The 13,132-nt window shown below is 52.1% G+C and overlaps 1 protein-coding gene across 3 annotated transcripts in view; it reads right to left on the bottom strand.

The window, feature by feature from the left end:
• CLASRP (CLK4 associating serine/arginine rich protein) overlaps positions 1-13,132 on the bottom strand; it is a 34,493-nt gene that overhangs the window by 16,687 nt on the left and 4,674 nt on the right. For 2 of the 3 annotated variants that reach the window (XR_003116888.1, XM_025367604.1), the window contains exons 3-5: positions 2,485-2,582; positions 1,755-1,856; positions 1,470-1,549 (exon numbers count right to left, since the gene is read on the bottom strand). Coding sequence is in view for 2 of the 3 variants with exons in the window: in XM_025367604.1 (XP_025223389.1) it covers positions 1,470-1,549; positions 1,755-1,856; positions 2,485-2,582 (280 nt within the window). In the remaining variant the exon portion in view is untranslated. The remainder of the gene's footprint in view (positions 1-1,469; positions 1,550-1,754; positions 1,857-2,484; positions 2,583-13,132) is intronic. The other variant, XM_025367605.1, reaches the window with a different exon arrangement.

The raw sequence follows: 13,132 nt of genomic DNA, 5'->3' as shown, positions 1-13,132 counted from the left end.
TGGCTGACACAGGGTTTTGCACAGGCTGCTCTTGGCCTGGAATCCTGTGGCCTACCCGTGCCTCCTAGGGAGCCTCTATCCATACATCACTGACCCCAGCCTTGGTCCAGGACTTCTGTCCTATTTTTCTCAGAGAATGGTGCACTGTCTGTCACATTATCTTGGTTTGCAACTGGCGTCACTGACATGAGTATAGAGCTGCTGCCCTCTCCCCTACCATGCCACTGATCCCAGAGCAGCACCTGCCACACCGCATGTGCTCAGTGACTGTTTGTGGAAGTGAATGAATAAATGCAGAGTGAGGCAAAACTAAGGGAACCCTGGCTCTACCACCAGGAATCTATGTGGCCTGGAATGATGGCAAAAACAGTATCCATTATACCACATGTCCCTGATTCTAAGGCCTCGGTGATCACTAGAATTTTGGCAGCCTCTGATTTTAGAAAATCAAAAAAGCATCTATCTTAGAAATAAACAAATACCAGACCAGCAGACCCACATGGAGGGCTGACTGTGCCAGGTTCAGTGCTGGGGTTTTATACACATCACCTCACTCAACTCTCACAACCACCCCATGCGACAAAATCATCACCACCACGCTTCTCGAAAAGGAAACTGAGGACCCACCAGGTAGTAAGGCACAAACCCAGCAGAGAACTCCATCCTTCCCTTAACTCCACAGGGAACCCCAAGAAAGGGAATCTCTAATTCTTGGTAGGTGAGTTAAGAGCTGTCCATCAGCAGAGAGCAGCGGTTAAGGACACGTGGAGAATCTCAGGTCCTTGGACAGGGTGTTCCCCCTCGACATCCTTGTCTGTAAAACGGGGTGATGGCCAGGCGCGGTGGCTCACGCCTGTAATCCCAGCACTTTGGGAGGCCGTGGTAGGTGGACCACAGTCAGGAGTTCAAGACCAGCCTGGCCAAGATGGTGAAACCCTGTCTCTACTAAAACTACAAAAAATTAGCTGGGGGTGATGGCAGGCACTTGTGATCCCAGTTACTTAGGAGGCTGAGGCAGGAGAATCACTTGAACCCAGGAGGCAGAGGTTGCAGTGAGCCGAGATTGTACCACTGCACTCTAGCCTGGGCAACAAGAATGAAACTCCGCCTCTAATAAATAAATAAATAAAAATTTTAAAAATTTAAAAATAAAAATAAAAACATATTCTTGCTATTTTCTCTACTCTTTAAAGAAAAAAGGACCACAGAGTCAGAAGGCATGGTATATGGATGTGACCCTGCTGGGAACAACCAATTCGGCAGACATCCCCTACACCAAATCCAGAGACAGAGGCCCTGAAGGGGAAAGAGATGCAGGCAAAGTGAGTCTATCGTAGAGCTGGAGCCGGAACCCAAGACCCTTTAGTAGAAAGTATGTGGATAAAACTTTTCTTCCTAAACTTATTTATGTCTTCCAGGCTCCAGGGCCCCCAAACCCCACGCCCCTCGTCCCCCTGCAGATCACTCACTGCCGGCAAAGTCGTTCTGCACCAGGCCTCGGTAGCGCTCGTAGTTACACTTCCGTTCGTCCGACTCCTGTTCTGGGGAGCTTTAGGGGAGGGTGAGACCTTGAAATCAGAGGGAAGGGGTGGATCCCACCCCAAGCCAGCAGGAAGGGAAATGGGGCATCCCCCTCAGGCTCAGGGTGGTACCAAATAGGAGGGGCTCCTAGGAAGGTGACAGGCAAGCTGGGAAAAGAACAGGGGCTCCTGGGTATGATACTGTGCCTGGCAGCCCTCTGGGAGGCGGCTTACATGGTGGTGAGCAGTGGGGGGGTGTAGTCGGGGATGTGGTCCAGGTGGGCACGGACATCAAATCGGTCGATCATGTTGTTGGTATCCCCCTGCCAGGGCATCCTGAAGTGGGAGGGGAGCAGGAAAGCAAGAACCTCAGCGTCCACACTGCCCAGGACACAAAGCGCCTGCTCCCTGCCAGCTGAGGCTTGGAAGCCTGGCCCTCAGCCCGCTTTGGTCCCCATGCCATGGCCCTCACCTCAACCCCCAGCTCTCAGTCCCTTCTGCTGCAAGCCTCCCTGAATTCACATTCAGGCTCCTGGGACCTGAAACGGGCCAGTCATCTGACTGCCCCTGGGGACACCAGGACCCCATTTCTCAGAACCAAGCAATAGTGGGGAACTTGAACCAGGTCCTAGCGGGTATTTGAGGGGCGGGCCTCAGGCACCCTGAGACAGCCCTGGTCTGGCAACCTACTCTCTGCTTCCTCGGGCCCTCTGGCCCTGGCTCCGCCCATTTCTAAGTCCTCCAACCAAGACCGCTACTCTGGGGCCTCCACCCCAACCCCTGCTCATTGTTCTTACACCCTGTGACTATCACCTTCACAGGTGGGTCACGCCTTCCCTGCCTCTGAGTCCCCAAACATCTGTCCATACTTCAGTCTCTGCTCCAGACTCTACACCACCCCAGGTCGGTTCTGACTCCCAGTCTTCAGTCACAGACACTCCCCTGCCTCCCGTATGAGTCTTACATATTAACAGGGCTCTCAGCGGCCAGGGCGACTGCAGAATCCAGGTGCACCTTGCAAGCTCGGCCATGTACCTGCAGGAACTGGGCTGGGTCTTTCTTCTGCAGGGGTAAACAGGACTGAGGTCACCACCCAACGGAGCTCCAAACCCCACCCCCTCAAACACAACCCAGCTTAGCAGCGAGCTCACTTCTAAGGTCAAGTGGGCCATACCTCAGAGGTGAACCAACCTGCTAACCTTTAGAAATAAGGGAATTGGCTAGGCACGGAGGCTCACGCCTGTAATCTCAACACTTTGGGAGGCCAAGGCAGGTGGGTCACCTAAAGTCAGGAGTTCCAGACCAACATGGCGAAACCCAGGCTCTACTAAAAATACAAAAAAATTAGCTGGGCATGGTGACACATGCCCGTAATCCCAGCTACTTGGGAGCCTGAGGCAGAAGAATCGCTTGAACCTGGGAGGCGGAAGTTGCAGTGAGCTGAAATTATGTCACCGCACTCTAGCCTGGGTGACAGAGTAAGACTCTATCTCAAAAAAAGAAAAAAAAAAGAAAGTAAATAAGGAATTTGTTCCTCTCGAGGTGGTGGCCAGTACGAAGACCTCGCTCTCTAAAATATCAGTGCCCACAACTCTTTACCTCCCATCCTCAGGGCCATTCATTTAGAGACGGGTGTGGGCACTCCAGCCTGGACCAGACTGCATCCGCACGTGGAAAGATGACCAACATCATTAGCCATCAGGGAAATGCCAATCAGAACCACAAGATACCACTTCACCCATACTAGGCTGGCTGACATGGAAAGGACAGACTATAACAAGTAGTAGGTCGGGCGCAGTAGCTCGCCCCTGTAATCCCAGCCCTTTGGGAGGCCGAGGCAGGCGGATCACCTGAGGTCAGGAGTTCGAGACCAGCCTGGCCAACATGGTGAAACCCTGTCTCTACTAAAAATACAAAAACATTAGCCAGCCATGGTGGCAGGCGCCTGTAATCCCAGCTACTTGGGAGGCTGAGGCAAGAGAATCGCTTGAACCTGGGAGGCAGAGGTAGGTTGCAGTAAACCGAGATCGCGCCATTGCACTCCAGCCTGGGGGACAAGAGCAAGACTCCATCTCAAAAAAAAAAAAAAAAAAAGTAGTGACAAGAATGTAGAGAAATCAGGTTCTTCAACTGGAGTGCAATGGCACGATCTCAGCTCACTGCAACCTCCACCTCCCAGGTTCAAGAGATTCTCCTGCCTCAGCCTCCCGAGTAGCTGGGATTAACAAGCATGTGCCACCACGCCCAGCTAAGTTTGTATTTTTTTTTTTTTGAGACGGAGTCTTGCTCTGTTGCCTAGGCTGGAGTGCAGTGGCCGGATCTCAGCTCACTGCAAGCTCTGCCTCCCGGGTTTACGCCATTCTCCTGCCTCAGCCTCCCGAGTAGCTGGGACTACAGGCGCCCGCCACCTCACCCGGCTAGTTTTGTGTATTTTTTTTTTTGAGACAGAGTCTCGCTCTGTCGCCCAGGCTGGAGTGCAGTGGCCGGATCTCAGCTCACAGCAAGCTCCGCCTCCCGAGTTTACGCCATTCTCCTGCCTCAGCCTCCCGAGTAGCTGGGACTACAGGCGCCCGCCACCACGCCCGGCTAGTTTTTTGTATTTTTTAGTAGAGACAGGGTTTCACCATGTTAGCCAGGATGGTCTCAATCTCCTGACCTCGTGATCCACCCGTCTTGGCCTCCCAAAGTGCTGGGATTACAGGCTTGAGCCACCGCACCCGGCTGTTTTTTTGTATTTTTTAGTAGAAATGGGTTTTCACCATGTTAGCCAGGATGGTCTCGATCTCCTGACCTCGTGATCTGCCCGTCTCAGCCTCCCAAAGTGCTGGGATTACAGGCTTGAGCCACCGCACCTGGCCAATTTTGTATTTTTGATAGAGATGGGGTTCTCCACGTTGGTCAGGCTGGTCTGAAACTCTCAACCTCAGGTGATCCACCCGCCTCAGTCTCCCAAAGTGCTGGGATTACAGGCGTAAGCCACTGTGCCCGGCCTCAAGTTTTAAATAATTACTACATGGCCAATGAATTACCAATTCCACTCCTAGGTATATACCCAAAAGAATTGGAAACAGGTACTCAAATACTTGTACACAAACATTCCTAGCAGCATTATTCACAATAGCCAGAAGGTGGGAACAACCTAAAGGTCCTTAATGGATGAACAGATCAACAAAATGTGGACCATCCACACAGTGGAATATTATTCAGCAATGAAAAGGAATAAAGTTCTGCTATCTGCTACAACATGGACGAGCCTCAAAAACATTCTGCTAAGCGACCAAAGCCAGTCACAAAAGGCCACCCATTGTGCAATCCCATTTCTATGCAATGTCCAGAATAGGCAAATCCACAGAGGCCGAGAGGAGATCAGCGCTGAGGAGTTGGGGGAATGGGACTCACTGCAAATAGGTACAGGGTTTCCTTTTTTTTTTTTTTTTTTTGAGACAGAGTCTTGCTCTCTGCTCTGTCACCCAGGCTGGCGTGCAGTGACACTATCTCAGATCACTGTAACCTCTGCCTCCCAGGTTCAGGTGATTCTCCTGCTTCCGCCTCCCGAGTAGCTAGAACTGCAGGTGCCCACCACCACGCCCAGCTCATTTTTTCTTTTTTTTTTTTTTTTTTTTTTTGAGACGGAGTCTCGCTGTGCTCCCAGGCTGGAGTGCAGTGGCGTGATCTCGGCTCACTGCAAGCTCCGCCTCCCGGGTTCACGCCATTCTCCTGCCTCAGCCTCCCAAGTAGCTGAGACTACAGGCGCCCGCCACCACGCCCGGCTAGTTTTTTGTATTTTTAGTAGAGACGGGGTTTCACCATGTTAGCCAGCATAGTCTCGATCTCCTGACCTCGTGATCCACCCGCCTCGGCCTCCCAAAGTGCTGGGATTACAGGCTTGAGCCACCGCGCCCGGCCCAGCTCATTTTTTCTAATTTTAGGAGCGCCTTGGTTTCACCATGTTGGCCAGGCTGGTCTCGAACTCCTGACCTCAAGAGATCCATTTGCCTTGGCCTCCCAAAGGGCTGGGATTACAGGCGTGAGCCACCGTGCCAGTCGGGGCTTCTTTTTGGGGTAACGAAAATGTTCTAACGTTTGATTGTGGTGATAGCTGCACAATCCATGCTGAAAAGCACTGAATTACATCCTTCAATGAGCGAACTGTGAACTTTATCTCAATGAGCTGTTTGTAAAAACTACCAAAAAGAAAAGAAAAAAAAAAGTCCAAAGGGCACTAAGTCCCTACCCCTGTTATGCATGAGCAAAAAAAAAAAAAAAAAAAAAAAAAAAAAACAGCTACTAAGACAGGGAAGACTGTCCCGAGTCGATGGCCCTCAGGTCTTTGCCTTTGTGCAGGGGTCACAAGTCCAAGTCATCGTAAGAGTATCATGATCAGAAGAAAATCTGGCAACTCCCACGACTGAGCTTCCAGAGAGCTGGGCCCTGGATGACTTCTCGCTGGGTGCTCCCAGAGGAGCCTACCAGAGCCGTAGGAGCGGCTGCTGTGCTGTCCATGAAATCCTGACCCAGCTCCCAGTGACATACACCCAGAGTCCAGTCACTTCTCACCCCCTCACCCCCAGCCCCATCCAACATCCCCTCTCACCTGGACCACCTTGTCCCTGGGCTCTGCCTCCAGGTGATTCGCTGACACTTGTTGGGCCACACTCCACCCCCCACCCCCCACCCCCTGACAGCTCAGCCCTCACAGGTGCTGGCCTGTCCCTCTCTGACTTCTCCCCTCCCCTACTCTGCTCCAGGCACACTGGCCCTCATGCCATTCCTTGGGCGTTCCAGACATGCCCCGCACTTCTGCTCAGGACCTCTGCGCTTGCTGCTCCCCCGTTTATTTCAGATCTCCTCCTAAAAGCCGTCCTCAGTGACCCTATCTAAATAGCTCCCCACTTATCTATGCAAGCTCCTTCGCTCTGTGGCTTTATTGAGATGTAATTCACATACCACACAATTCACTCACTGAACTCCACTTGTGTTCTTTTGAGCACCTGCTACCACCTGCCTCTAGGCCTAATATTCATCCATCACTTTTCTCCCATGCTAGAACGCAACTCCCAGGAGGCAGGGCTCTGTTTTGGCTGCTATAACCCTAGAGCCTAGAACAGGGCCTGGCTCACAGCAGGCGCTTGAGAACACCCAAAGAAGGAAAGAGAGGAATAATCCTTACTAACAGATGAGGACTCTGAGCCCCTTCAGGAAAAAAATGCCAGCTCCAAGTTTCCAAGCTCCTGTACCTCCTCACTCTGTCTCCATCTCCAACCCCAGCCCTCAGCTGGCAGATGAGCAGGTGCAGTCCGGGCTGGAAGGAGTTGAGTCACTCACCAGGGACCACGGCTAATACCCGGCTAGTTTCAACCCCGCACTCACGACGCGCCAGGTGCTGGGCTGCTGTAACTCTCATTTCACACCTAAAGAAAATTGACTCTAAGGAACGCTCAAAACCACAGGCCCAGCGAGGTGGTGCTGCTGGAGTCACCTCCTCACGCTGCACCTCACCTGCCTCCCTGGATCCCTTAGCTGATTCCTCAGCTGGGGCCACACAGTGCACCCTACTCCCTCTGCCCTGGGACAGGCCAGCCAAGTCCAAGGTCAAGATCCCATCACACTCCTGAGGCTGTTCCAGGCCAAATGCCCTGTTCCCACAGCCAGGACTCATGGGACACTGTTTGCAGGACAGAATTTGGCAGGTACAAGGAAGCTACTGGCAGGGTCAGCTTCACAGAAAGGAAAAAGCACTGAGCTGGGAGTAAACACCTGGAGTCCAGGGCCTAGTTCTGTTGGGAGATTCTGGAAAAGTCAATGAACCCTACAAAAAACCAGTTTTATGTGTACTGGCTCACTCGAATGTCACAACCATGGGAGAAACATACTATTCTGTTTTTTTTTTTTTTTGAGACCGAGTCTTGCTCAGTCGCCCAGGCTGGAGTGCAGTGGTGCGATCTTGGCTCACTGCAACCTCCGCCTCCCGGGTTCATGCCATCCTCCTGCCTCAGCCTCCCAAGTAGCTGGGACTACAGGCGCCCGCCACCTCGACCACCTAATTTTCTTTTTTTGTATTTTTAGTAGAGACGGGGTTTCACCGTGTTAGTCAGGATGGTCTCAATCTCCTGACCTTGTGGTCCACCCGCCTCGGCCTCCCAAAGTGCTGGGATTACAGGCGTGAGCCACCACGCCCAGCCCTCCCCCTTTTTTTTTTTTGAGGCAGAGTCTTTCTATGTCACCCAGGCTGGAGTGTACTGGTGCAATCTCGGCTCACTGGAACCTCTGCCTCCCAAGTTCAAGCGATTCTCCTGCCTCAGCCTCCTGATTAGCTGGGATTACAGGTGCCCTCCACCACACTTAGTTAATTTTGGTATTTTTAGTAGAGATGGGGTTTCACCATGTTGGCTAGACTGGTCTCGAACTACTGACCTCGTGATCTGCCCGCCTCGGCCTCCCAAAGTGCTGACACTACAGGTGTGAGCCACCACACCTGGCCAGAAGGTACTATTCTTTTTTTATTTTTTTTTGAGACGGAGTCTCGCTCTGTTGCCCAGGCTGGAGTGCAGTGGCCAGATCTCAGTTCACTGCAAGCTCCGCCTCCCGGGTTTACACCATTCTCCCGTCTCAGCCTCCCGTGTAGCTGGGACTACAGGCGCCCACCACCACGCCCGGCTAGTTTTTTTTTTTTTTTTTGTATTTTTTTTAGTAGAGACGGGGTTTCACCGTGTTAGCCAGGATGGTCTCAATCTCCTGACCTCGTGACCCGCCCAGCTCGGCCTCCCGAAGTGCTGGGATTACATTTTTTTTTTTTTTTTTTGAGACAGAGTCTCACTCTGTTGCCCAGACTAAAGTGCAAGTAGCATGATCTCAGCTCACTTCCACCTCCACCTCCCAGGTTCACGCGATTCTCCTGCCTCAGCCTCCCGAGTAGCTGGGACTACAGGTGAACGCCACCACACTTGGCTAATTTTAGTATTTTTAGCAGAGATGGGGTTTCACCATATTGGCCAGGCTGGTCTCGAACTCCTGACCTCATGATCTGCCTGTCTCAGCCTCCCAAAGTGCTGGGATTACAGGCATGAGCCACCACACCCAGCTGATACTATTCTTATGCCCATGTTACAGATGAGCAAACTGAGGCTCAGAGCCATGGGGCTCTGAATAATATTGCATTATGTGTAAAGACCACATTTTCTTTCTCGATGTATCCCTCAATGGACATTTAGCTTGCATCCACGTCTTGGCTATTGCGAATAATGCTATAATGAACGTAAGTGCATAAGTGTTTTCAAGATCCAAAAATCCACTTTTTTTTTTTTGGAGCAGAGTTTCGCTCTTGCTGCCCAGGCTGAGCTGCAATGGCATGATCTCGGCTCACCGCAATCTCTGCCTCCCGGGTTCTCCTGCCCCAACCTCCCGAGTAGCTGGGATTACAGGCATGCACCACAATGCCCGGCTAATTCTGTATTTTTAGTAGAGATGAGGTTTCTCCATGTTGGTGAGGCTGGTCTCGAACTCCTGACCTCAGGTGATCTGCCCGCCTCAGCCTCCCAAAGTGTTGGTATTACAGGCGTGAGTCACCGCGCCCTGCCTAAAACCAACTCTTAACCACTGGATCATCCTGTCTCTAGGATCAGATTGGGTCAGAGGAGTTCATGAAGTTGCTCATTCATTCATTCAACTGTTAAGCAGGCCTCGTGCTAGGGTATGGCGGTAACTGAGATAGCCCTGGCCCCGCCCTCACGGGCTCACAGTCCAGTGTGGGAGACAGACTTGTCCCCACATCAGGACACCTAGAGTGGACAGCGCTGAGATGGGGGCCCACAGTGGGAACACCTGACCCAGACTTTGGGGGTCAGTCTGAAGCTTCCTGGAGGAGACCACACCTGAGCTGCGACCCGTTTACTTCTCATTTCCATATCAACAAAGGATTCTGTTTCTTTATCCAAACCACTGATTAAAATGGAAAGTAGACAAGGACAGAAGCAATGACAGAACCGGAGTCTGCTTGGGACTGAAGACAGGGAGAGAAAGCAGGCACCAAGGACAAATCAGGAAGAGAAACCAACTGCATCTGGACACGCTCATTCAGCCTGCCACAATCTACCGCAGCTTCACTGACACTCGCTCCACAGCCTCCGCTCTCGGCCCAAGACTGAGTATGAGAGCCCCCTCCTCAAAGCAGCCATCAGCCATGGCCCAGCCATACCCCACAGCTTGGCAGCCCAGATCGGAAGGCAGGTCACGTTCACATACAGGGACAATGGCTGCTTGTACAGGCCTGCACCACAAAGCACCCATAGACATTGGTTCTTTGAGCTCTTTCCCGTTATCCAGTGAGAGGGGCTGATCGTCACCACTGTCCTGAAAGGGAATACAATGCAGCAAGCTCCCTTGCTAACAGGGAAGGGGCCTGGAGTCCCAGCTCCACCTTTCCTTCCTCTGCACCATCCCTCCACCTGGATCCAAACTCCAGCTCTAGCAGGAACAGTAACGTCAATAACAAGAACTAATATTTACTGAGCAATAGCGACGCTGGCCAGGCCTCTCTCAGCGGTCTGTACGTCCAACACTCCAGCAACATCGAGGGACATGCTCTTGCCTTCGCTGTTTGTGGCAAACCATTAATTGGCAACCAACATCTATTCCCTTTCCTACAACAGTAATAGAACTCCAAATATATCTGGTCAGGGTGACCCAAAATAAAGTCTATACCTCTTAGCCTTCCTTACAGCTTTTCACAAGACTACTTCCTGGTCAGCAGGGGAGGAGTGGAAATGTTACAGGAAAACATCCAGAAACTTTTTTTTTTTTTAAGACAGGGTCTTACTCTCCCACTCAGGCTGGAGTGCAGTGGTACAATCACAGCTCGCTGCAGCCTCCACCTCCTGGGCTCAAGAGATCCTCTCACCTCAGCCTCTTGAGGAGCTGAGACTGCAGATGCACGCCACCATGCCTGGCTAATTTTTGTATATTTTGGTATTGACTGGGTTTCACCATGTTGTCCAGGCTGGTCTCGAACTCCTGGGCTCAAGCAATCCTCCTGCCTCGGCCTCCCAAAGTGCTGGGATTACAGGCGTGAGCCACCACACCTGGCTTAGAAACTTTCTCAACGAATGGTATGAGCGCATTGCCCCTTTTCCTCCCCTCTCCCTCACTGCTGGAGAGAATGAAGACATGATGGCCACAGCCTCTTAGACCTTGACGCAACAATGGGAAGGGAAGCTGTGCCCAGGAGAACAAAACAGAAGCAGCTTAGGTCCCTCAGCTAACTGGCTACCTTTTGGCTTTTCTGTGACTAAGAAATAAACGTCTCTCTTGTTTAAGCCACTGATAGATGTTCTAGGTTTGTTAGAGCCAAAGCTGATTGTCCATGTGACATCATTTCACATGTGGAATAGGAAATGGGTTCAGGGAGACAGTCACTTGCCCACGTCACGCTATAGGTAAGTGGGATCACTAGAATTTGAACCCAGAGCCCCATGACTCCCAAATTCTAAGGACTAACCATGATGGTATCTCACCTCCTGGCTGTGTCGCCTTGGGCAAGTCGCCTCACCTTTCCTTTTTGAGACAGGGTCTCACTCTGTCACCCAGGTTCCAGTGCAGTGGTGCAATCACAGCTCACTGTAGCCCCACCCTCCCAGGTCTCATCTTGCCTCTGCCTCCCGAGTAGCTGAGACCACAGGCATACGCCACCAAATCTGGCTAATTTTTTTTTTTTTTTTGAGACGGAGTCTTGCTCTGTGCCCCAGGCTGGAGTGCAGTGGCACGATCTCGGCTCACTACAAGCTCCGCCCCCCGGGTTCACGCCATTCTCCTGCCTCAGCCTCCTGAATAGCTGGGACTACAAGTGCCCGCCATCACGCCCGGCTAGTTTTTTGTATTTTTAGTAGAGACGGGGTTTCACGGTGTTAGCCAGGATGGTCTCGATCTCCTGACCTCGTGTTCCGCCCGCCTCGGCCTCCCAAAGTGCTGGGATTACAGGCTTGAGCCACAGCGCCCGGCCCTGGCTAATTTTTTTTTTTTTTTTTTTTTTTTTTTTTTGAGACGGAGTCTCGCTCTCTCGCCCAGGCTGGAGTGCAGTGGCCGGATCTCAGCTCACTGCAAGCTCCGCCTCCCGGGTTCACGCCATTCTCCGGCCTCAGCCTCCCGAGTAGCTGGGACTACAGGCGCCCGCCACCTCGCCCGGCTAGTTTTTTGTATTTCTTAATAGAGACGGGGTTTCACCCTGTTAGCCAGGATGGTCTCGATCTCCTGACCTCGTGATCCGCCCGTCTCGGCCTCCCAAAGTGCTGGGATTACAGGCTTGAGCCACCGCGCCCGGCCCTGGCTAATTTTTTAAAATTATTTTTTGCAGAGATGGGGTCTTGCTATGCCTCACCTTTTTGAACCTCTATTTCTGCACGATAAGGCACAGGTGAAAAGCTTAGAGAGCTTAAGTGTCAGAGACTGGGTTACAGTGCCAGCTCTGCCCTCGTGCTGTGTGACTGTAAGCCACACATCTCTGTGCTCCAGTTTTGTCCTCTGTAAAATGGAAATAATAAGAACCACCTCCTAGTCTGCGGTGTGGCTTTGATGAAGCGGAGATACAAGCCAAGTAGTTAGCACAGTGGTTACCAGAGAACTGCTCAACAGCGTTAGCTGTTATCGTGGCATCACCTTTAACACAGGCATGATTAATACCCACCTCCCAGGCCTGTTAAAAGGACTACTATGCCAAGTTGGTGGGCACTGGGTCTGGCACACCATGGGCCCTTAAAAAACGGCAGCTAGGCCGGGTGTGGTGGCTCACGTCTGTAATCCCAGCACTTTGGGAGGCCAAGGTGGGCGGATCACTTGAGGTCAGAAGTTGGAGACCAGCCTGGCCAACATGGTGAAACCCCGTCTCTACTAAAAATACAAAAATTAGCCAGGCGTGGGGGCGGGAACCTATAGTCCCAGCTGCTTGGGAGGCTAAGGCAGGAGAATTGCTTGAACCCAGGATGCGAAGGTTGCACTGAGCTGAGATCATGCCACTGCACTCCGGCCTGGGTGACAGAGTAAGACTCCATCTCAAAAAAAAAAAAAAAAAGGCAGCTATTCATTCCTGAGTGCTGTGTTCCTAGGCCAGTGCTGGGGCCTCAGCTATGACCCACAGAGCCCCAGGCCTTGCTCTCATGGCCACATCATTCTGATGCTATCAAAGATGAGCTCTCTCTTTAGCCCTCTGGTTCCTTCCTGGGTGGTAGAGGCAAGTGAAGAACTCTTAGAGCTTCCTCTTCTCTGCTGAGTGGAGGTTAAGAGCGGTCTCTGTCTCACAGGTGACTGCAGGGGATTCAAAAAAAATCCTACATCTAGCCGGGCGCGGTGGCTCACGCCTGTAATCCCAGCACTTTGGGAGGCCGAGGCGGGCGGATCACGAGGTCAGGAGATCGAGACCATCCTGGCTAACACGGTGAAACCCCGTCTCTACTAAAAATGCAAAAAATTAGCCGGGCGAGGCGGCGGGCGCCTGTAGTCCCAGCTACTCGGGAGGCTGAGGCAGGAGAATGGCGTGAACCCGGGAGGCGGAGCTTGCAGTGAGCCGAGATCGCGCCACTGCACTCCAGCCTGGGCGACTAAGCGAGACTCTGTCTCAAAAAAAA

The sequence above is a fragment of the Theropithecus gelada genome, chromosome 19, assembly GCF_003255815.1.
Source record: "Theropithecus gelada isolate Dixy chromosome 19, Tgel_1.0, whole genome shotgun sequence".
Classification (NCBI taxonomy): Eukaryota; Metazoa; Chordata; class Mammalia; order Primates; family Cercopithecidae; genus Theropithecus; species Theropithecus gelada.
This window is presented reverse-complemented; position numbering and strand designations above follow the sequence as displayed.